The sequence below is a fragment of the Pleurodeles waltl genome, chromosome 7, assembly GCF_031143425.1.
Source record: "Pleurodeles waltl isolate 20211129_DDA chromosome 7, aPleWal1.hap1.20221129, whole genome shotgun sequence".
NCBI classification, from domain to species: Eukaryota; Metazoa; Chordata; class Amphibia; order Caudata; family Salamandridae; genus Pleurodeles; species Pleurodeles waltl.
In genome coordinates this window covers 677,752,446-677,773,585 of record NC_090446.1, presented here as the reverse complement: position 1 = coordinate 677,773,585, position 21,140 = coordinate 677,752,446, and the positions used below count along the sequence as shown (strand labels likewise).

Genomic DNA, 21,140 nt, shown 5'->3' with positions numbered 1-21,140 from the left:
CACACCAGTGTTGGACTGACCTATCGGGCACTCTTGCACTGCTAGAAGGGCCGGCTTGAATGGGCAATTGTGTGGACGTGTTTTGGTCCTGGAGACTATGACCAAACAACTGTCTACACACTGGTCCTTTCAGGTTGGCCTACCTGACAGTGTCAGAGTGCCCAGTAGGCCAACCCAACGCTGGTACACTCAAGCCCACCTTCAGCTTAATTGTACAAGATAGATTTACATTTCATTTCACACTTCACATATATTTGTAGATGTCACCCAGAAATTTTCAAACATGATAACTTTGGGTTTTAGCGCGTAAAAAAGTGAACTACAAAGTGATGTTAAACAAGTTGCTATTGCCCAAAGAAATAGACCTCCTAAAATATAAACAACTGAAGCAAAATGTAGACAAGCGAGTTAGCGAGAACACAGCTGCTCCACTTCACACACCTGGCCACAACATGCCTCGTTTTTCCACCACCTGGCCCAGAGGTTCTAATAAATCCTGTGCCCAACATCCCTTTGAAATTAATCCACACTCCAAAATAACCCACTCCTTCAGTTCCACCACACGTTATCCTTCGTGTTGTTGAGCAGGGTCCCATGGCTCAACATTTTTATGCAAGGAACGTTTACCATGGCAGCGTTTAAACTTCTAAGTAATCTTTGCTGGGCAGTGTTGGTACGCAGGGCTAGCACTCTTTGTACCAACACCATTTTGTTCGAACTGTGTCCTACTTAAACCTACCAGCTATCAAGGTCTGCTGTCTCCCATGACTTTAAGCATAATCATGAGGCTACAATGTCAAGAAGGACACCAAGCCAGAGTTAAAACCTAATGGCGTAAATCCAAACCTGAGATATGGGACATTTTGTTTGTCAGTGCCAATAACCTCACAGCAAAGTGGCGGACATTCCAGGTAGGAAGAAATACTGCAGGATCTGTTTTGTCTGTTTTGCTCCCCCATTTGCCCATAGCTGTCTCCTAGCTGAGGCTCGAAAACCTAGAGCATAATCTATCAAGCTAACTCAAAAAATACCCTGTTTCCAATGTCAAATTGCCCCAAAAAGAGCTTTGTGGCAGCACCCAAGCAGCACCAGAACCTAGGGAGACCACGAAGAACTGAACCGTGAGAGTTGTGCCCCCAAGAACCATATTTCTGCAAATCCATTAATTCCCGCTAGGCCTACATCATAAAGAATGCCAATAGCAAGGCCAGCTCCGGATCTGAATGCCCCGGACCATTCATTTATATGGGTGTACCAGCCTCAAAGATCACATGCACTGCCCCTATACCAACCTTTGTCCATTGACTAACCCTGGGCCACAGTTTCCTTATGTTCATGCCAGACGATAGAGACTAGCAATACCACATTGTTCCCGGTGTTTTTATTGGAGCATTTCCCCACCACTTTTGTGACAAAGCATACCTCTGTAATGCTTAAAGATAGATCCTTAATTTTTCATCATGGTGTTTAATTTTAACTGCACAATTAGTCAAATGTGGTTTTAAATAAATAACCCCTTTTATACCTCAAACCTTCCTTCTAGGCAATTATATTTATTAAGTAGGGTATCGAGAACCAACCTTCATGTCAACTCTCATGAACTTTGTCTTGACACGTTGATTACAGCCACCAACGGAGTCTTGTCTAATTGTTGCATCATGTATGCCATCTATGATCTTCAGCCAGAATGGAGACCATCCTTCAAATTGCTAAGTGCATATGTAGCCAACAGCCATGGCAGAAAAAGCCTGACATGCAGTTGGCCCTGCGGGGAGGGGCAGCATCACAGGCATTCACTGTTAGGGTGTACTTCACATTTTGTTTAGAGTGAGATCCTGGAGTTGTGGGGGCCTCGAGGGAATTTTGACAGTCGTTGTTGGCTAAGGCATTGTAAAGGAACTCAGCTAATATAAGTAATGACAGAACATTGCATGACTTGATTGTGGACCCGTTGAGCTGCAAAATAATTTATCCCCATGTGCCTGAAGAGAAGAATGACTGTGGGCTCAAAACGGCAGATATTTCAAGTTGACTTTTGATCAACTGGTACTTCTGAGAAACTTGGTGGGCGCGTGAAAAATGCTAAAGTTGAGGCGAAAGAAGACCTGACAACATTTTTCAAATTCTAACTTGGTAGCCTGGTCTGGTGGCTAAATGGAATCCATGCATCCATGGGGTTGTGTTTGACCTTATGGTCATAGCCCCTATTCCTGGTTAGTCTATTCGCCTTTCCATACTTCTGAGGACAACAAAATAAGTACCATTGAGCTGGACAGAAATAAACATCTATTATGTAGTGCCAAGGTTCCAGAAGGTGTCAGCAAGCGCTTTACAAATGCACAGATGTTAGATCCGGGAACTGAGGGAGAGTTGAGTACAAATTGCAGCAGTTTTTAGGGGCTTGGACACAAACCTAAAGGGAGTCTCGAAGGCTCTCTCACCTCGCGTTTTTAGATTTGCTGTTCCTGAAATCGATGTGGTTTTCTTCTCATTGCTGATAGTTTCTTCAGGAGAAGGTGAAAGAGCAAACTTCCACTTCTCTGGTTGGCCACCTACATCCAATTTGCTTTTCCTTCACAGGTGCCTCGCTCCCCAGGTACGGCCAGACAGGGCCTCTTTTTCAGATGGACAACAGCCTCCGGCGAACTCCATCTGCCATTGTACGCCCACAGCAGTTCCAGAGCTACCAGAACTTGGCAGAGCAGAACAGCACCCCTTCTTCTCCCCCAGATACAGGAACAAGGCCTAACTCCTGTCATGACTTTGGCATTGTCTTCAGCCGGGGCACAGAGCAAAGAGCTCATTCCGCTGATAGTTCGGTGATCTTGGACACTAAAGTGACTAAAACCAGCACGATGCAAAAGCCTCCTGGTTCGGCGCCTCCGTCCATATTGGTGAAGCCAGACACATCCAAGAGCTTGTCAGAAAAGGTAAGTTTGACATACGCTATAGACAACATATTTAATGTATTCAAACTCTGAAAGCATTATTGGTAAAGGTGATATGTAGTATCACCAGGTAGCATCGTAAAGTGCCAATTTGCATATGTTGAGATCAGGTGATATAAGCCAGACAGTTTGCAGTCATGCAAAATTAGGGAACATCTGTACGCACCATTTGTGTTGTTTGTGTAATATAGAAAGAGGCAAACAGATTTTGCTCCAGTCTATAATTCAGAAAGATCTTTGCTCCAGGGTAATGGGGAATTATACAGATTATGAAACCATTTGCAACGTGCATTGCGTACAGATCACTTTAAAAGAGTAATGGAGAATTTAGCAAACTGTCTCTACCTTATGAATAAGACTGTGTTAAAAAACAACTAAGGGGCAGATTGGTAGTGAGTGGACAAGAGAGAAGCACCCAGCGCGGCGCAGCAATGAAAAGTGATGTGCTGCGTGGCAGCGAGGGAGCAGGAAAGTGCCATCTCTACAAAGATATGTCTCTCTCCTCCGTTCTTTCTAGCGCTGGTGCTGATTTCAGCTGTTGTGCGCCATGCACACACCATTGCGACATAATGCAAGGGTGTGTGCATGAGTCTATCATGGGCTTTGTACTGGGATTGTAGCCTTCCAGTACAAAATACTATGCTTCAACACACTTTAAAACTTTGCCTACTTTGTATGCATGCTGCACAGTGTAGCACGCATGCAAAGTCGGAAAAGAAAGGAGAAATTAAAACATTTCTTCTTTTAATGCCTGATGCTGCCTTTAAATGGCGTTAACATTTGGCACAAAACCCTGCATACTATTATTTGTAGATACGGTTTTACGTGAAAACGCACGGGTGGTTGCAGGGGAACACCCATGGGCCACCCATGTAATGCCCCCTTGGTGCTAAGTAACGCAAAGCAGAGCTTCGCGCTGCTTTGAGTTACTTTTAGGGGCATATTTATAAGCTCATTGTGCCCTTTAGCTCCACCATAGCATCATTTATTTTATGCTACGGTAGCGCTAGAGAGGCCCTCGCCCTATGCCATATTTACAAAGTGACACAATGCTAGCATTGGACTACTTTGTAAACCCTTGTGCCACATTAAACCTGCGCCAGGCATAATGTATGCAAGGGGGGCGATGCCCCACATGGAGGCCCAAAAAAATGACGCAGTGAAATTTACAAGATTTCACTGTGCCATTCTAGCATCATTTTTTTGAACGCCTGCCCAGGGAAGGTGTTAAAGTTACACTAGTGCTATTTCCGAAGGACCTTCCCGAGCTTTGCTGCACTAGCATCAACATTTTTGGCACTAGTCCAGCAAAGCACCACACTAGCATTAAAAATGTTGACGCTATTGTACAAACGTGCACCATGGTGCGCTGAATACATATGTATATGTATACAGCACTATCATGGTGTTGTTAGGGGGCACAGGGCGATGCAAGGAAACTGGCTCCTCGAAGATGATGCGCTTGTTCCTTATAAATATGCCCCATAGGGTACTTTCCAGTATCTTACGCTGTTTTTGTTTCATAATAACTCATGAAGCAAACAAATTTTGCCTCTCAATAGTGGTTACGATTTGCTACATTCTGAGACATTAAATTGACTGACTTTAGTAGAAAAAAGGCACTTTTGCACTGTTATTATTATTATTTTTTTTATTGCACATGCAACCATAGCGTGACCACTTTGCATTAGATTTTCAGGAGAGCAAAATACATTACAGGAAAACATACAAAATGGATGGGTAATCAATATCTAGATTGGCATGTACTGGAAGAGTAAGCGCTACTTGAACAAGCAGGTTTTCCGCCAAGGATAGCCAGGAGACAAACCAGAGAATGCTTCAAATGCTATAAACTGAACCAATATGTTTTGCAAGGTGAGCCCAGAGAACTAAAATCTGCCATCAATGTGGTTCTTGTGTGGAGAATGCCGGAGACACCTAGGGACAGATTTATGAAAAGAGACGCTGCATATAGTGCTGAGCCACTTTTCTAGCGCCCCCCCCCTAACGCCACCATAAGTGCACTGTGGTTAATATACGACGCACCATGGTGGTAGTTAGGGAACTAGAGTAATAACCTTTTATGCTAGTTCGGTGCCTTGCAGGAATAGCGTCAACAATTGGGACGCTAATCCTGCAAAGCCCATTGAGGCCCATTGTAAACAGTGGTGTGCCTCCTTTTCAGGCCTGCTCTGAGCAGGCGTTAAAAGTGCCAAAAAAATGATGCAAAGAAATCTCTTAGATTTCTTTGTGACATTTTTTGCCCCCCACCCCCCCCCCCCGACGAGGGAACGCCCCTTTGCATCCATTATGCCTGACGCAGGCATAATGTAGCGCAAAGGTTTACAAAGTGATACAATGCATGCATTGTGCCACTTTGTAAATTTGGCATGGCGATTTTGGCCTCGTTGGGTCACATTAGCGTAAAAAAATGATGCTAGTGTGGCGCAAGGAGGCGCTAGGGGCTCTTAAATCTGCCTCCTACTTTTTTTTTAATACAACTTGTCTTCAATGTAGTGTATAAAGTGGACTTCGAGTCAGTTTTTTGCTGTGATTAAATGACTGTCTTGTCTGTCTCAGTTCCCTGCTCCTTAGTTGATAACTCTGATCTCTATTCTTCGGTTTGTCCAGCCCCTCGTGCCTCGTTTTCTTAAATCAATTATAGTTGATTAGTCAAGTATCCTTCCGCTGCTGTTGTGAAAGAGCTGCCTTTTAGTTGTGTTTCTGCTCTCAATGTGAATGCATCATTCATCTCTCTTTCTCCACTCACTACCAATCCCTAAATTCCAATGCCTCCTACATTTCGCCCCTGCCTCTCCACACTCTTGCTTTTTATTATTTCCACTCTTGGGGCAAGGGTTTCAGCAGCTGCACACGGCACTACACTCGCCTCCCCCATCGGTGGGGCCCAGCTCCCCCTTCCCGCTCGCTTTGTTATTTTAGCAACCCCTGCCCCCCGTACATAGTTTTTTAAATCACTGCTATAAGGTGGCCAGTAGCCATGTTCGAACAGTAAATTCAAAATTGCTAAAATGTCCACCAGTGCGTCACGGTGTATGCCTTTCTTCGAATGCCGAAAAAACATTTTTCACCATTACAAGATGAACTCTGCTTGTGTGCATATGTCACGACACTCCATTGGCCTTTTCTCATTTTGAATTCACTGTTCTAACTTTAGTATGGAAAATTAAAAAATCTTTTTTGAAAAGTGCAAACTAAAACATTCGCAAAGGAGATGCCGCAGCCCCCCTCCCCTTCGCACTCCCTCACTTGTTAAAGACGTGATTATTGACTTTACCAATGCTTGCTTTCCCTGTGAGCCAGAAGGATCTCAGTGCATTGATGCCTTTTATTGGCAGTGCTTGTCTGCAGCTTGATTCTTACTTACACTGGGAACCAGCAAATGACATCGAGGATAAAATGCTAATCGGACCCCAGGTTGGGATCAAGTGGTCATCTAAGTCCGTGTACTACGCGCTATATACATACAATTTATAGGGTGACCACCCGTCCGTAAATTTCACGGACTGTCCGTAATTTCGCCCTGCTGTCCGTTGTCCGTGATGAAAGCTTTAACGGACGGCATTTGTCTGTAATTTTAGCTTTCACCTAAAGGGCAACGAAGCAGGGTGAAATTATGGGCAGAGGAGTTTCCCCAGCTGGGCTGGAAGGCAGGGGGTCTCCTGTGCTCTGAGGGAGGGAGGGGCAGACAGATAAGAATAGGCCTTCTTGCCAGGGTGTCTCCTTCCCTAAACACATGCAAATGTGGCAACTGGTAAATCTGCAAATACAAAGGGGCTTGAAAACCTGCATTGAATTTACTAAAAGGAGTCACGTGAAGTTTTCTGGTGGCAAAGATATTTCTTTCAGAGAGGTATTGTAATTGTGTTCCAAGGTGAGCTGTGGAGTGTGTGGTTTTAATGGAGTGTTATAATTTTTTTTATCACTAGGTATAAACTGTATATTATTCAAATCTGTATTTAAGAAGCACTTTTTATTTATTTAACCGAAATGTATTTGCGCATTTTGTAGCAGCTTTTATTATGATGTAATTGTATTTTTCACAGTTCTTTCAGGTACCACGGTACCTAATAGTACTAACAAACATTGGCAAAGCCAATAGGTCTCATCTACGAAAGAGTTAATGGCTTTGCTAATGTGTTTTAGCCATTAGCCATGTTATACACCAGAGTAGCTGCTGTTCAGCATGGCTTAAAGCTAGTGGCATAGTGGTGTGGAGTGGAGTAGAGTAGCATAGGAGCAGTGGCGTAGAGCCGAGTGGTGCAAAGTACAGTGCAGTGGGGTACAGTGCAATTGTTTAGAGTGCATTATTGTAGAGTGCAGTGGTTTAGAGTGCAGTGGCATGAAGTGGCAATGGACAGAGTAGAGTGGCATAGAGTGCAGTGGAGTAGAGTGGCATACAACAGAGTAGCAGAGAGAGCAGTAGTGTAGAGTGGTGCAGTGGCATAGATTGCAGAGTAGACTCACATTGCAGGGAGTGCAGTGGTGTAGTGTAGAGTGGTGCAGAGTAGGGCAAAGTGCTGTAGAGTGGAGTGATGCAGAGTAGAATGGCATAGAGTGCAGTGGCATAGAATGCAGTAGTACATAATACATTGGTGTATAGTATGGTGGTGGAGAGTGCAACACTGCAGAGTAGAGTGTCAGTGCAGTGATGTAGAGTGGAGTAGAGTGGCACAGAGCAGTGGCGTAGAGTACAGTGGTACAGATTAGAGGGCAGTGGCGTACAGTGCAGTTGGTTAGAGTGCATTGGCGCAGAGTGCAGTGGCATAGAGTGGCATGGGGTAGAGTTACATAGAGTGCAGTGGAGTAGAGTGGCATACAATAGAGTAGCAGAGAGCGCAGTAATGCAGAGTGGTGTCATAGAGTGCAGAGTAGACTCATGTGGCATAGAGTGTAGTGGTGTAGAGTGGTGCAGAGTAGAGTGGTGTAGAGTATAGTGCCTAGAGTGCAGTGGCATAGAGTAGAGTGGTGTAGAGTGCAGAGTTGCAGAGTAGAGTGTCAGTGCAGTGGTGTAGAGTGGTACAGAGAACAGTGGCATAGAGTACAGTGGTGCAGAGTAAAGGACAGTGCAGTTGTTTAGAGTGCACTGGTGTAAAGTGCAGTAGCATAGAGTGGCATTGGGCAGAGTAGAGTGGCATAGAATGCAGTGGAATAGAGTATATTGGTGCAAAATGCAGTAGTACAGGGCAGAGTGGTGTAGAGTATATTGGCGACTAGAGCAGTGTTGCAGAGAGTCAGCTTGCAGTGGTGTAGAGTGCATTGAACTAGAGTGCAGTGGTCAGAGTGGTATAGAGTATAGTGGCGTAGAATAGATTGTTTCAGAGTAGAGTGCAGTTGCGTAGAGTGGAGAGGTGCAGGGTAGAGTGCAGTGGCATAGAATGCAGTGGCACAGGGTGCAGTGGCATAAAGTAGATTATTTCACAGTAGAGTGAGGTGGCTTAGAGTGGAGAAGTGCAGGTTAGAGTGGAGTTGCATAAAGTGGCATAGAGTGTGATGGCATAGAGTAAAGTAGTGTAGAGTGCCGTGGCATAGAGTGCAGAGGTGCAGAGTAGATTAGAATGATGTACAGTGTATTGATGTAGAGTGCAGGGGCATAGAGTTGAGTGTTACAGAGTAAAGTGTATTAGCTTAGAGTGCAGTGGCGTACAGTGCAGCGTTGCAGAGTGGCAGAGAGTGGAGTTGTGCGGATTATATTGGTGTTGCCTATACTGGAGTGGTATGGCGTGCAGACGAGCAGAGCGCAGTGGTGTAGAGAGACGCAAACTGCGGTGGCTTAGAGTAGAGTAGTACAGAGTAGAGTAGAGAGGCATAGTGTGAAGTAGCATAGAGAGCAGTGACATAATGTAGAGTGGTTCCGAATGGAGAAGAGAACAGTGGCATGGAGTGGCATAAAGTGGAGTGATACAGAGTAGGGTGCAATTCTGATATATTCTGAAGTCTATTTAAATGTTGTCATGTGATAGAAAAAACTCTTTCCTAACCCCAGTATCCAGCAAGATTGTTGCATAAATCCTCTCACTTTGAAGTCAGAGAAAGGAAAGTAAACACTAAGGGGGTGATTCTGAGACTGGCGGGCGGCGGAGGCCGCCCACCAGTCTTCCCCCGACAAAATACCGCTCCGCGGTCGCAAGACCGCTGAGGGTATTTTGAGATTTGCCCTGGGCTGGCGGGCGGCCGCCAAAAGGCTGCCCGCCAGCCCAGGGCAAATCTACCTTCCCACGAGGACGCCGGCTCAGAATTGAGCCGGCGTAGTGGGAAGGTGCGACGGGTGCAGTTGCACCCGTCGCGTATTTCAGTGTCTGCTTTGCAGACACTGAAATACTTTGTGGGGCCCTCTTACGGGGGCCCCTGCAGTGCCCATGCCATTGGCATGGGCACTGCAGGTGCCCCCAGGGGCCCCGCGGCACCCCCTACCGCCATCCTGTTCCTGGCGGGAGACCCGCCAGGAACAGGATGGCGGTAGGGGGTGTCAGAATCCCCATGGCGGCGGAGCGCGCTCCGCCGCCATGGAGGATTCTCCCGAGCAGCGGAAAGTCAGCAGGAGACCGCCAACTTTCCGTTTCTGACCGCGGCTGAACCGCCGCGGTCAGAATGCTCGAGGGAGCACCGCCAGCCTGTTGGCGGTGCTCCCGTGGTCGGTGACCGCCAGGGTCAGAATGACCCCCTAAGTTCCCACCGAAGACAGAGCCTGACATTTGACTTTGTTCTTTGAATGCACAGCAAATATGATGATAAGAACAAGATTTACAGGCCTGTTTACAGAAAGGGAGCACTCAGCAGGATACTGTAAATAGGGTTTTGGCAAGGGAAGGGACAAATTCAAGCTGCATGGCCTAAAACAAATAAAGCCAGCAAATTGAAAGCAACAAATTGTGAGTTACAAACCACAAGGCCAATGGCAAGCAACGGGCAGAATGCATTCACAAGGAAGCACTATGAATTTACTTAAAGGGACAGCTGTGGGATACTTTGTGGGGAAAGTCCAGTATTTTAGACCATATCTTGCAGAGGTTTGGCTACATCAATCACCCAGGTAGTATGACAAGAAGACCTGGAGTGGTTTCCATGTTGCAGGATAGGTCTGTACACCCATTCTATCAGTTTGCCACCATTTCCTATGGTACAGAGCTTCTGGCACACCTCTTGTAGGGTTAGTGCTAGGTAGCAGACATGAAATAGGGCATTTAATGATTATTTAAGGTGGTTGTAAGTAAGGAGTTGACCGGGGTGAAGATGGTAGTCTGCCACAAGGGTTTGGAAATTTAGTAGCTCACTGTTCAGAAACAAAGTCCCCAATTTTAAGACACCTGCAACATGCCACTGATAGAGTTGCTCTGAGCACAGCCATCCTGTGCGAGTGGGAAGGCTTAGCAAAGGTAGTGCAGGAGCATAGGGTTTCTTCGTGTCAGTGAGTTTACAGGTTCTGGCAAGGCAAGAGAAAGCCATGCATGATAACCCCGGTTGGTGATCCATAGAATGGTCAGTAGGAAACGATGAGCAGTGCATTAAGCCTTCCTTAAAAGTCTTTACTGGTAAACCCCATCTCATGCAGGGAGGTGGGCAGAAAGCCAGTGAGCCACCCATTGGACATCTGCAGCTGAATAAAAGCATTCTAAGTCCAGAAGATCTAATCCACCCGCAGTCACAGTTAGCTTTAGAGTGGAAAGAGCTCCCGATGGCGCCGCAGCGACCAAATCAGATGTGTGGCCTGTCTGAAGAAGGAATGAAGGACGAGCAGGGGAAGGTTTGCAAAATAATACTATCATTGGGGTAGCACACCATCTTCGCTAGTGCCACATGGCCTCTACAGAAAGCAGAAGAGAAGACCAAAAAGCAAACTGGGCTTGGAGGGACCGTTCGCTCTGCCGAGATTTTCATCCTGGAAATCAGTGTAAGAATGGTAGATATTAATCACTAGGTATCAAAAGGTAACTTGTTCCCAGTTCAATCTGAGGTCTAATTGTGTATGAAGGCGAAAACAGTGCCATATGTTAATGAAACACTAATTAAATTTTAAAATTTGTAAATATTTTGAAGATTGTATGTGTACTTGACACTTAGGGATAACCCAGATCTCTAGTTTGGCTTTTGCTCAATTTCAAAACCATATAAAGACATGGACTAAGCGGGCAATTGCCTTGCACAACCTTGCAAGGGGTCTGGCCCCTGCTCACCCTTCACAAGCACTAACAGCGAACCATTGCACCAGAAGAGTTTGCCAAGGTGGATGGGTGTTGATTATTCAACCACTTGACAGTGCCCCTTCTGTTTCGCTCCTGTGTGCAGACAACTCCCCAGGTACCCAATACCTTCAAATAGTCTTGGTGGACCCATCTTGTCTGATTTTAGGAATTGTCCCACCTTGTTCTTCTCTTCTTTATTTATCCAGTTGTTAGCAACAACCCTTTGAATTACTTGCCGTGGATCTCCCATTTGATCTCGATTTCATCCTACTCTTTTATTATCTTTGATTGGTAGTCCGGGCTCCCATTTCTGAGATAAATGTAGAGTCCCAAACATACACTCTAGTGCAGTGAGACTACAGACAAGTTATGGGTACATCACATCCTGTCATTAGGTGTGAGACTGTCACCCACACCATCTGCCCTGCCTCTTTAAAAAAAAATAGGTTAAAAGTCCATGGGCGGTTGCGGTAAGCCAGATGTTTTTTGTTCAATTTGTTTAAACTAGCATAAGGTTAATTACCTTAATGTTTCCTGTTAGACTTTTGCTTATGCAGGGTCATCCCCAGTCTTTTTTGCCTCCTGCCTCCTATTTTTTTCTGACATGTTGCTGTTGGCTTTTCAACTCTGAGCACTTTACCACTGCTAACCAGTGCTAAAGTGCATATGCTCTCCTGTTTAAATTGTATGTAAGTGGTTTATCCATGATTGGCATATTTAATTTACTAGTAAGTCCCTAGTAAGGTGCACTAGAGGTGCCAGGGCCTGTAAATCAAATGCTACTAGTGGGCCTGCAGCACTGGTTGTGCCACCCACATAAATAGCTCTGTAATCATGTCTCAGACCTGCCACTGCAGTGTCTGTATGTGTAATTTTACACTGTAAATTCGACTTGGCAAGTGTACCCACTTGCCAGGCCTAAACCTTCCCTTTCCTTACATGTAAGGCACCCCTAAGGTAGGCCCTAGGTAGCCCCAAGGGCAGGGTGCAGTGTATGGATAAGGTAGGACATATAGTAATGTGGTTTATATGTCCTGACAGTGAAATACTGCCAATTTCGTTTTCACTGTTGCAAGGTCTGTCTCTCTCATAGGATAATATGGGGGGCTACCTTTAAATATGATTAAAGTGTAGATTCCCCTAGAGAGTAGATGGACATGTGGAGTTTGGGATCCCTGAACTCACAATTTAAAAATACATCTTTTAGTAAAGTTGATTTTAAGATTGTGAGTTTGGAAATGCCACTTTTAGAAAGTGAGCATTTTCTTGCTTAAACCATTCTGTGACTCTGCCTTGTTTGTGGATTCCCTGTCTGGGTCAGTTTGACAGTTGGGTTGTTTTTCACCTCACACCAGACAGTGACACAAAGGGAGCTGGGGTGTAATCTGCATTCCTGATTAGCCATCTCTGCTAGGAGGGAGGGGTGGAGTGGTCACTCTCATCTGAAAGGACTGTGCCTGCCTCTGACAATGCTGTCTCCAACCCCCTGGTGTGTGTCTGAAGCCTTGCCTGGGCAAGGCAGGATTTCACAAGAAGGTGTGAGTCCCCTTTGAAGGAAGGTGACTTCAAAGACTAAAATGGGTATAAGAAGGGCACCCAAACTTACAAACTTTAGAAACACTTCTGGAATCAAGAGGAACCTCTGCCTGGAGAAGAGCTGTTAGCTGAGGAGGAAGGGCTGCCCTGCCTGTGACTGTGCTTTGTGGAGCTTTCCTGCAGTGCTGCTTCTGCCAGAGTAAGAGGGCAAAGACTGGACTTTGTGTGCCTTCCATCTTGAAGAAGAAATCTCCAAGGGCTTGATGTAGAGCTTGCCTCCTGTTGTTGAAGTCTCAGGGATAGCAAAGACTTCTTCCTGCCAGCACCTGGAGTCTCTGGAGAGACCCCTACTCTGCTCTGTGGTGCCCTTCCAGTCCCTGGGCCCCTGAAAGGAGAAGCTGGCAGCCTAAGGACAAAAATACACGCACCGAGCACCGTGCGGAGAAAAGATCGACGCGAATCCGATCGCGGCTGAGAAAACGACGCGACGCCGGCTCCGCAGCTGAGAAACGACGCCGCAGGAAACGCGACCGGAGAATCGACGCCCGGAGCAGGAGAAACGACGCGCAGCATCGCTGACGAAGGCTGAGAGATCGCAACCTGCGCCGCGGGACTTTCGGACCGTCGCGTGGCTGGCTTTTTCGACGCGCCTCGCCGTGCCGAGCTGTTTTCGACGCATATAACCGTGCAGGGTTATTTTCGACGCACACCGCCCGTGCGGGGTTATTTTTGACGCAAACCAGGTACATTTTCACGCTAGCAGCGCTAGTGTGGTGTTACAACTACCTAAAGACTCTTTTTAGTTTAAACCTTTAAAAAATCATAACTTGACTTTTGTATGTTGGATTTTTGTCGTTTTGGTCTTGTTTTGTCTAGATAAATATTTCCTATTTTTCTAAACTGGTGTTGTGTCATTTTGTAGTGTTTTCATTAGGTTACTGTGTGTGTTGGTACAAATACTTTACGCCCAGCACTCTGAGGTTAAGCCTACTGCTCTGCCAAGCTACCAAGGGGGTAAGCAGGGGTTAGCTGAGGGTGATTCTCTTTTATCCTAACTAGAGTGAGGGTCCTTGCTTGAACAGGGGGTAACCTGACTGTCAACCAGAGACCCCATTTCTAACATTGGTGACCAGCGGTCGGGATTGGACTTGTGTTTGTACTTGACATACAGTAATTAAGTGTACACTACTGTTTTGATCTCAGACCACTACGTGACCACATACTACTTGTTTGGTGATCTTTTGATTTTTCTCTTAAGGACTCTTTTTATTCTACTTCCATGATTTTGCTGATCCCTTGACTGATTCTTTTTACTTCATTGGGAAATTTTTTTTTTCTGCCTTTGGAACTTTGCACTTGTGACCATCATGTCTCAATCTGGAGATGCAACAGCTGGAGCTGTGTTTGAAATGGAGAAACTGAAGGAGTACTCAGTTGCTCAATTGAAACAGTTCCTTAAAGATCTTGACTGTCCCACTGAGAGCTCCACCAGGGAGGGGGAGCTGCAACAGGCACAGAGGGCTTGGGTGACAATCAAGAAGGCTGGAGGGCACACAGAGGAGGAGAATATGGGTGGGGAAGTGCAGAGGATACACAGTGGTGTAGTGGAGGAACCTGTTACGCCTGGGGGGAGGGTCCCCAGGAGGGATGGCAGGGTGTCACCCAAGGGTCTGACTCCTGAAGAGTTACAGGACAGACAGGCAGAGAGGGAGTACCAATGGGAGCTGAAAAAGCTCGATTGGGAGTTGGAAGAAAGGAGGAGGAACTTAGAGATTAAAAAAATGATTTATGCTTACGAGCTTAAATTGAAAGAGCTGGAAGTCATGAGGGCTGAGTCCAGCTGGAATGGTGGCAGCAACAATTGTATATCCAGTGATGCTGCAGAAGTGCACATGCCCAGAGAGGTGGTGCCCTACTTGAAGGAGGGAGTTCACACACGCCAGGAGGTTCAGGGGTATGAGGTAGCTCCAGTGATGCACAGGGTCCCTGAGGTGGATTGGGGAACTGGCATGGGGAGTCATATTCCTACTGGTGGGAGGGACACTCTACTGACTCTAGGTGAGAGTGACAGGGAGAGGGGTTCCCCCCAGGTAGAAGTCCTGGTTATGGAGTGTGAAAACATCCCAGAAGAGTGTGGGTTGAGTGTCAGGGACAGTCAGGTACTGTCTCACCAGTCTCAGGAGGGTGATGTGGGGTGCTTTTTCAAAGCAGAGTCACTGGATGGTTGGGTGAAGGGTACTTTGGTTAATTCATGTGAGGGGCTGAGTGATGTAATTGCTGGAGAGCATATGTCTAGTCCTTATTTTCCAGAGCTATGCCAACACCAGGTGGAGTGTGAGTTCTCTGACCCCAGGGAGCTTACAATGGAGGCAGACTTCTGGGTGAGTACCAGAGAGTCTGAAGAGGCATTTGGGGGTGCTCCTGAGAGGAGTGGTCTAGGTAGTTCCCAACCAGGTGAGGTAGGGAAGGATTGTAGTGTCCCAGGTAGGTCCCAGTGTAGTGGGATGGGTGAGGGACCCCATGTCCAGTCTCAGAGGAGAGGGAATGGGGATGGGTTGAGGCCCAAGGTGCCCGAGATCCGGTCCCAGGTCCTGGAGGGTTCCCTGCGGGAACACCAGGAGGGGAGCCTAGCCTGTACCATAGGGCCATCTGTTGAGGGAGACCCCACAGTGTCAGGAGAACTTGGGGGGGCAGCTGTAGCCAGCGTCCCACCAGTTCTGGTGTCTGGCAGTACCACTCCTAGTGAGGGGGTGCAGAAGTCCAGACAGAGGGTTGAGAGAGGGTTGCGGACCCCCGTGGAGAACCTGGAGGGTCAGGGGTCAGCTCTGAGAGCAGAGCCCCCCATGAATGACCTTGGTGAGACCATTTCTGGGTTGGGGGGAAGCCAGACTCTGTCAGATGGGCAGAGGTCAGGGGACCTGCGCCAGCCAGACTCTTGTGTGGCCCTTCGGGACAGTGTGTCCCTTGAGGGGGGTAAGTGTGCCCCCCTGGAAGTCCTGGTGTGCCAGGCAATGGTTCAACCGCAGGGTGGTGACCCTGGGTTGGATGACCAGGTTCAGAGGGTAAACTCTGACCTGGTAGGGGGTAGGTATGCCCCCCAGGAAGTCCTGGTTTGCCAGGCAGTGATCCAGTCTGTGGGTACAGACCCTGGATTGGGAGGCCAGGTTAAGGGTGTCCCCCCTGACCTGGAGGAAGGGGCTACTGCTAACAGTGCCCCTACCATGTTGTCTTCTGGGGGGGCCACTCCTAGTTGGGTGGGTCAGGACCCCAGAAGAGAGGGCAGGGGGAGGGAAGCCTCACCCCTGGCCCTGGTCCAACCTGAAGGTACAGACCCCAGGTTGGAGGATCAATTGCAGGTTAACATCCCTGCACTGATGGAAGAATTGTGCAGGACTGCTTCTACAAGCACCCTGACAGTTTTTGACTCTGGGGGTGCCGCTTCTGCAGGGAGGGTACAGAGCCCCAGAGGGGAGGACCAGGGTCAGGTTGTCATCCCTGACCTGGTGGAAGAGAGAGTGGTCAAAGGGTGCCAGGCACCTGGGGCTACCACCCCCCACTCTCCACAGTCACAGTGGTTAGAGAGGCCTGAGGTCGGGCTCTCATCCCTGACAGTTGTCTGGGGCCACTGTGGCTTGCTGTCCTGGTGGACAGAGTTGCCCCTGGGGGGGGGAGGACGAGAGTCACACCCCGGGGGTGGAGTGGGCAACACCACTGTGTTGGCCCTGGTGGTACTATCTGCCCATTGCAATACATCTGTGAGCAAAGTAAAGTTAGGTGTTGCACAGATGGTGTCTGTAGATGTGGAGAAGGGTTCCCCATGGGTTAGCTTAGTGGGCCCTGAGAGTATGGACAGAGGGATCCAACTGGAGTCAGGAAGGCGTAGAACTGGAACATGCCCCTGCTGTTGTGGGCCTGGGTCCCTGTTCTATCGCCCCAATCAGGGAAGTACATCAAGGTATTGATTGTTCTCCCCTGGCTTTAGGCTGGTAGGGGGTCGTGTTAGACTTTTGCTTATGCAGGGTCATCCCCAGTCTTTTTTGCCTCCTGCCTCCTATTTTTTTCTGACATGTTGCTGTTGGCTTTTCAACTCTGAGCACTTTACCACTGCTAACCAGTGCTAAAGTGCATATGCTCTCCTGTTTAAATTGTATGTAAGTGGTTTATCCATGATTGGCATATTTAATTTACTAGTAAGTCCCTAGTAAGGTGCACTAGAGGTGCCAGGGCCTGTAAATCAAATGCTACTAGTGGGCCTGCAGCACTGGTTGTGCCACCCACATAAGTAGCTCTGTAATCATGTCTCAGACCTGCCACTGCAGTGTCTGTATGTGTAATTTTACACTGTAAATTCGACTTGGCAAGTGTACCCACTTGCCAGGCCTAAACCTTCCCTTTCCTTACATGTAAGGCACCCCTAAGGTAGGCCCTAGGTAGCCCCAAGGGCAGGGTGCAGTGTATGGATAAGGTAGGACATATAGTAATGTGGTTTATATGTCCTGACAGTGAAATACTGCCAATTTCGTTTTCACTGTTGCAAGGTCTGTCTCTCTCATAGGATAATATGGGGGGCTACCTTTAAATATGATTAAAGTGTAGATTCCCCTAGAGAGTAGATGGACATGTGGAGTTTGGGATCCCTGAACTCACAATTTAAAAATACATCTTTTAGTAAAGTTGATTTTAAGATTGTGAGTTTGGAAATGCCACTTTTAGAAAGTGAGCATTTTCTTGCTTAAACCATTCTGTGACTCTGCCTTGTTTGTGGATTCCCTGTCTGGGTCAGTTTGACAGTTGGGTTGTTTTTCACCTCACACCAGACAGTGACACAAAGGGAGCTGGGGTGTAATCTGCATTCCTGATTAGCCATCTCTGCTAGGAGGGAGGGGTGGAGTGGTCACTCTCATCTGAAAGGACTGTGCCTGCCTCTGACAATGCTGTCTCCAACCCCCTGGTGTGTGTCTGAAGCCTTGCCTGGGCAAGGCAGGATTTCACAAGAAGGTGTGAGTCCCCTTTGAAGGAAGGTGACTTCAAAGACTAAAATGGGTATAAGAAGGGCACCCAAACTTACAAACTTTAGAAACACTTCTGGAATCAAGAGGAACCTCTGCCTGGAGAAGAGCTGTTAGCTGAGGAGGAAGGGCTGCCCTGCCTGTGACTGTGCTTTGTGGAGCTTTCCTGCAGTGCTGCTTCTGCCAGAGTAAGAGGGCAAAGACTGGACTTTGTGTGCCTTCCATCTTGAAGAAGAAATCTCCAAGGGCTTGATGTAGAGCTTGCCTCCTGTTGTTGAAGTCTCAGGGATAGCAAAGACTTCTTCCTGCCAGCACCTGGAGTCTCTGGAGAGACCCCTACTCTGCTCTGTGGTGCCCTTCCAGTCCCTGGGCCCCTGAAAGGAGAAGCTGGCAGCCTAAGGACAAAAATACACGCACCGAGCACCGTGCGGAGAAAAGATCGACGCGAATCCGATCGCGGCTGAGAAAACGACGCGACGCCGGCTCCGCAGCTGAGAAACGACGCCGCAGGAAACGCGACCGGAGAATCGACGCCCGGAGCAGGAGAAACGACGCGCAGCATCGCTGACGAAGGCTGAGAGATCGCAACCTGCGCCGCGGGACTTTCGGACCGTCGCGTGGCTGGCTTTTTCGACGCGCCTCGCCGTGCCGAGCTGTTTTCGACGCATATAACCGTGCAGGGTTATTTTCGACGCACACCGCCCGTGCGGGGTTATTTTTGACGCAAACCAGGTACATTTTCACGCTAGCAGCGCTAGTGTGGTGTTACAACTACCTAAAGACTCTTTTTAGTTTAAACCTTTAAAAAATCATAACTTGACTTTTGTATGTTGGATTTTTGTCGTTTTGGTCTTGTTTTGTCTAGATAAATATTTCCTATTTTTCTAAACTGGTGTTGTGTCATTTTGTAGTGTTTTCATTAGGTTACTGTGTGTGTTGGTACAAATACTTTACGCCCAGCACTCTGAGGTTAAGCCTACTGCTCTGCCAAGCTACCAAGGGGGTAAGCAGGGGTTAGCTGAGGGTGATTCTCTTTTATCCTAACTAGAGTGAGGGTCCTTGCTTGAACAGGGGGTAACCTGACTGTCAACCAGAGACCCCATTTCTAACATTTCCCAAACTGTTTGCCAGGGGTTTTGAAATGTTCAGAAACATAATCAAAAATGTTGCTGTTACTTTCTCTTCAGGAAAGATCGGGTAGATTTGGGTAGGGGTGATGGCCTTGCCGTGAAGGGCATTAATTTACTACTGAACAAGGACGTAATGTGACACCTGTCTGTAGCACACCAGGAGGCAATCACAAAAGGTCCACAGTGAATAAATAGTGCTATGTTGAAAAAGAATACATAAATGCACTGACAACATAGTGAGGCATGGCCTCTCTTGCGTGTGTCTGTAAAACTGACGTTTGTCCTTGAATTTTTGTCCTGAATTTTGACCCTTTGTCCTGAATTTTTGTCCTGAATTTTGACCCTTTGTCCGGAATTTTTTACAGTCCTGTCCAGAATTTGCCTCAATGCCAGGTGGTCACCCTAATACAACAATTACAAGCACTCACTTCAACCGGAAGTCCCAGTACAGCCGTTACAATAGCCAATCCGTGCTGCGATCAAGACTTGTACATCATGGATCAGTTGTGTGAAGATGGCTAACGAGCGCCCTCAAATGGCTATCGCATGTATTAATGACTGCTTGGTGAAAGATGGTTCGGGTGTTGGCCTCGTGATGCTTTTCAGCAAGTCCCCAGGTTGTGAGATGGATGGTCAGATGATGAGTAAGGCAGGAAGCTCTTGCCAGTCGGCACACTCCACTGTATAGAGTGGAGCAGTTCTGGATCGAGGGTTCATTCTTTAAGGGAGACGCGTGGTGCATTGCAGAAGTGCGGATGGTAGCGCACAGTTCCTGTATTCATATGTTTTGTGAGGAGTGCAAGCGCTGCGCTGTCCAGCGCTCCATGCACATGTATCTATTTATGTATAGGGTTTTGCTGCCCATGTGGCTGACGCAAGCAGGCCGAAGTGCCTCCAACCATGAAGACAGAAGCAGAAGTGAATACGTTCATGCAAGGCATGTCGGTGCAGATAAGAGATCTGCTTCCACAGGAGTTTGCCACCTTCTTGCCAAACCTCTGTATGCACTTTAGCACAGGCATTGCAATTTCCGCAAAACAAGTGCTCTTTGTGAATAGGTCATGCACAATGTACATGGTATATTGGATGCACAAGCTAGTAAAGGCCCTGGCAGCTTAGACTTGGGACTTCACAGACAAATGTGGGAAATTAGCCCAGCTCTGGTGAATTCTTCAACTAAAATATTTTTGCAGATAAATGAAATGCTAGAGATAAATACGAATGAATAAAGCGATATGCGAAAATGAATAAAGGAAACAATACCCTTTGTTTAGATAAATTGTAATTACTTAATTGGCAAAAAGAAAATTGAAAGCAATACATTGCCCAGCGGCAAAAAAAGCAAACTTGCAAGTTTAAGCTAACTTTTACTCAGAAAAGTGAATTTTCGAGACACAGGGTCGGATTTCTTCTATTTTCTCATCCTTCTGAGTAACAGGGTGGGTGACCCTTGCTGGCCCTTCCATTTTCCCGTGTAAACTTGGAATCACCATTAAAGAAAGACTAATATTTTATTGATAAGAAGTCCTGCTATATTCCTACAGCTAACAAGCATTAGCAAAGGGAATAGTCTTGACTTTTCTATCACATGCAGTTCGGGTGCGTACATCTAATGCACATATCAAGCATATTGGCTTTGCAATGCTCTTACGTCCAGTAGCACTGGGGACTCGTTTGCCCAGTAACACTAGTGAGTGAGCACAGATAAATGCGTATGAACATGGATGCTCTTGGAAACAAGAGTGTTGCTTTTTTTTCTGGAGTTTCTATATTTCAGATGCCCGAGCTCCCCAGAACTACCGGACAACCCTGAAATATACCAGATGTAAAATAGTCCCACATGCATTCAGTTGAAGATGGAATGGCTCATCAAACAGCCAATAGAAAAAGAGTGAGACTTAAATTCTTCTGTGGGCTAATCCAAGATGTGATTGGCAATGTTTCAAGCCGGTGACTGAAGGTTCCAGAGCAAAAGAAGTTCATGACTGAACGAGGCTGCCCCAAAACCCCTTAAAGTAAAAATAGAATACGATACACATCTCACACATAAAAAAAGGACTTTTGGGCTGGCAATATTACTAGAAATGAAAATATTGCCTAATCGAGAGAAGTGAGAATAGAAGTTGTGAGTGACTATACATGATTGGACTGAATGTGACTTTATATATTGACGTCTGAGACTAGAGATTTAGGCCCTTATGCATTGTTTAGTTTGCGGCCAGTGAACCTCCATAAAATATGAATAACAGACAGTACTGGTCAACCACTAATAAATATCATTGCATTCCTTATAACAAATCGTTTTTCCTAAAG

General features: G+C 46.9%; 1 protein-coding gene across 7 annotated transcripts in view; it reads left to right on the top strand.

The window, feature by feature from the left end:
• Positions 1-21,140, top strand: part of SH3RF2 (SH3 domain containing ring finger 2) — a 260,863-nt gene that overhangs the window by 229,748 nt on the left and 9,975 nt on the right. For all 7 annotated transcript variants that reach the window (XM_069244686.1, XM_069244689.1, XM_069244683.1 and 4 more), the window contains exon 9: positions 2,581-2,930. In XM_069244686.1, coding sequence (XP_069100787.1) covers positions 2,581-2,930 — 350 coding nt within the window. The remainder of the gene's footprint in view (positions 1-2,580; positions 2,931-21,140) is intronic.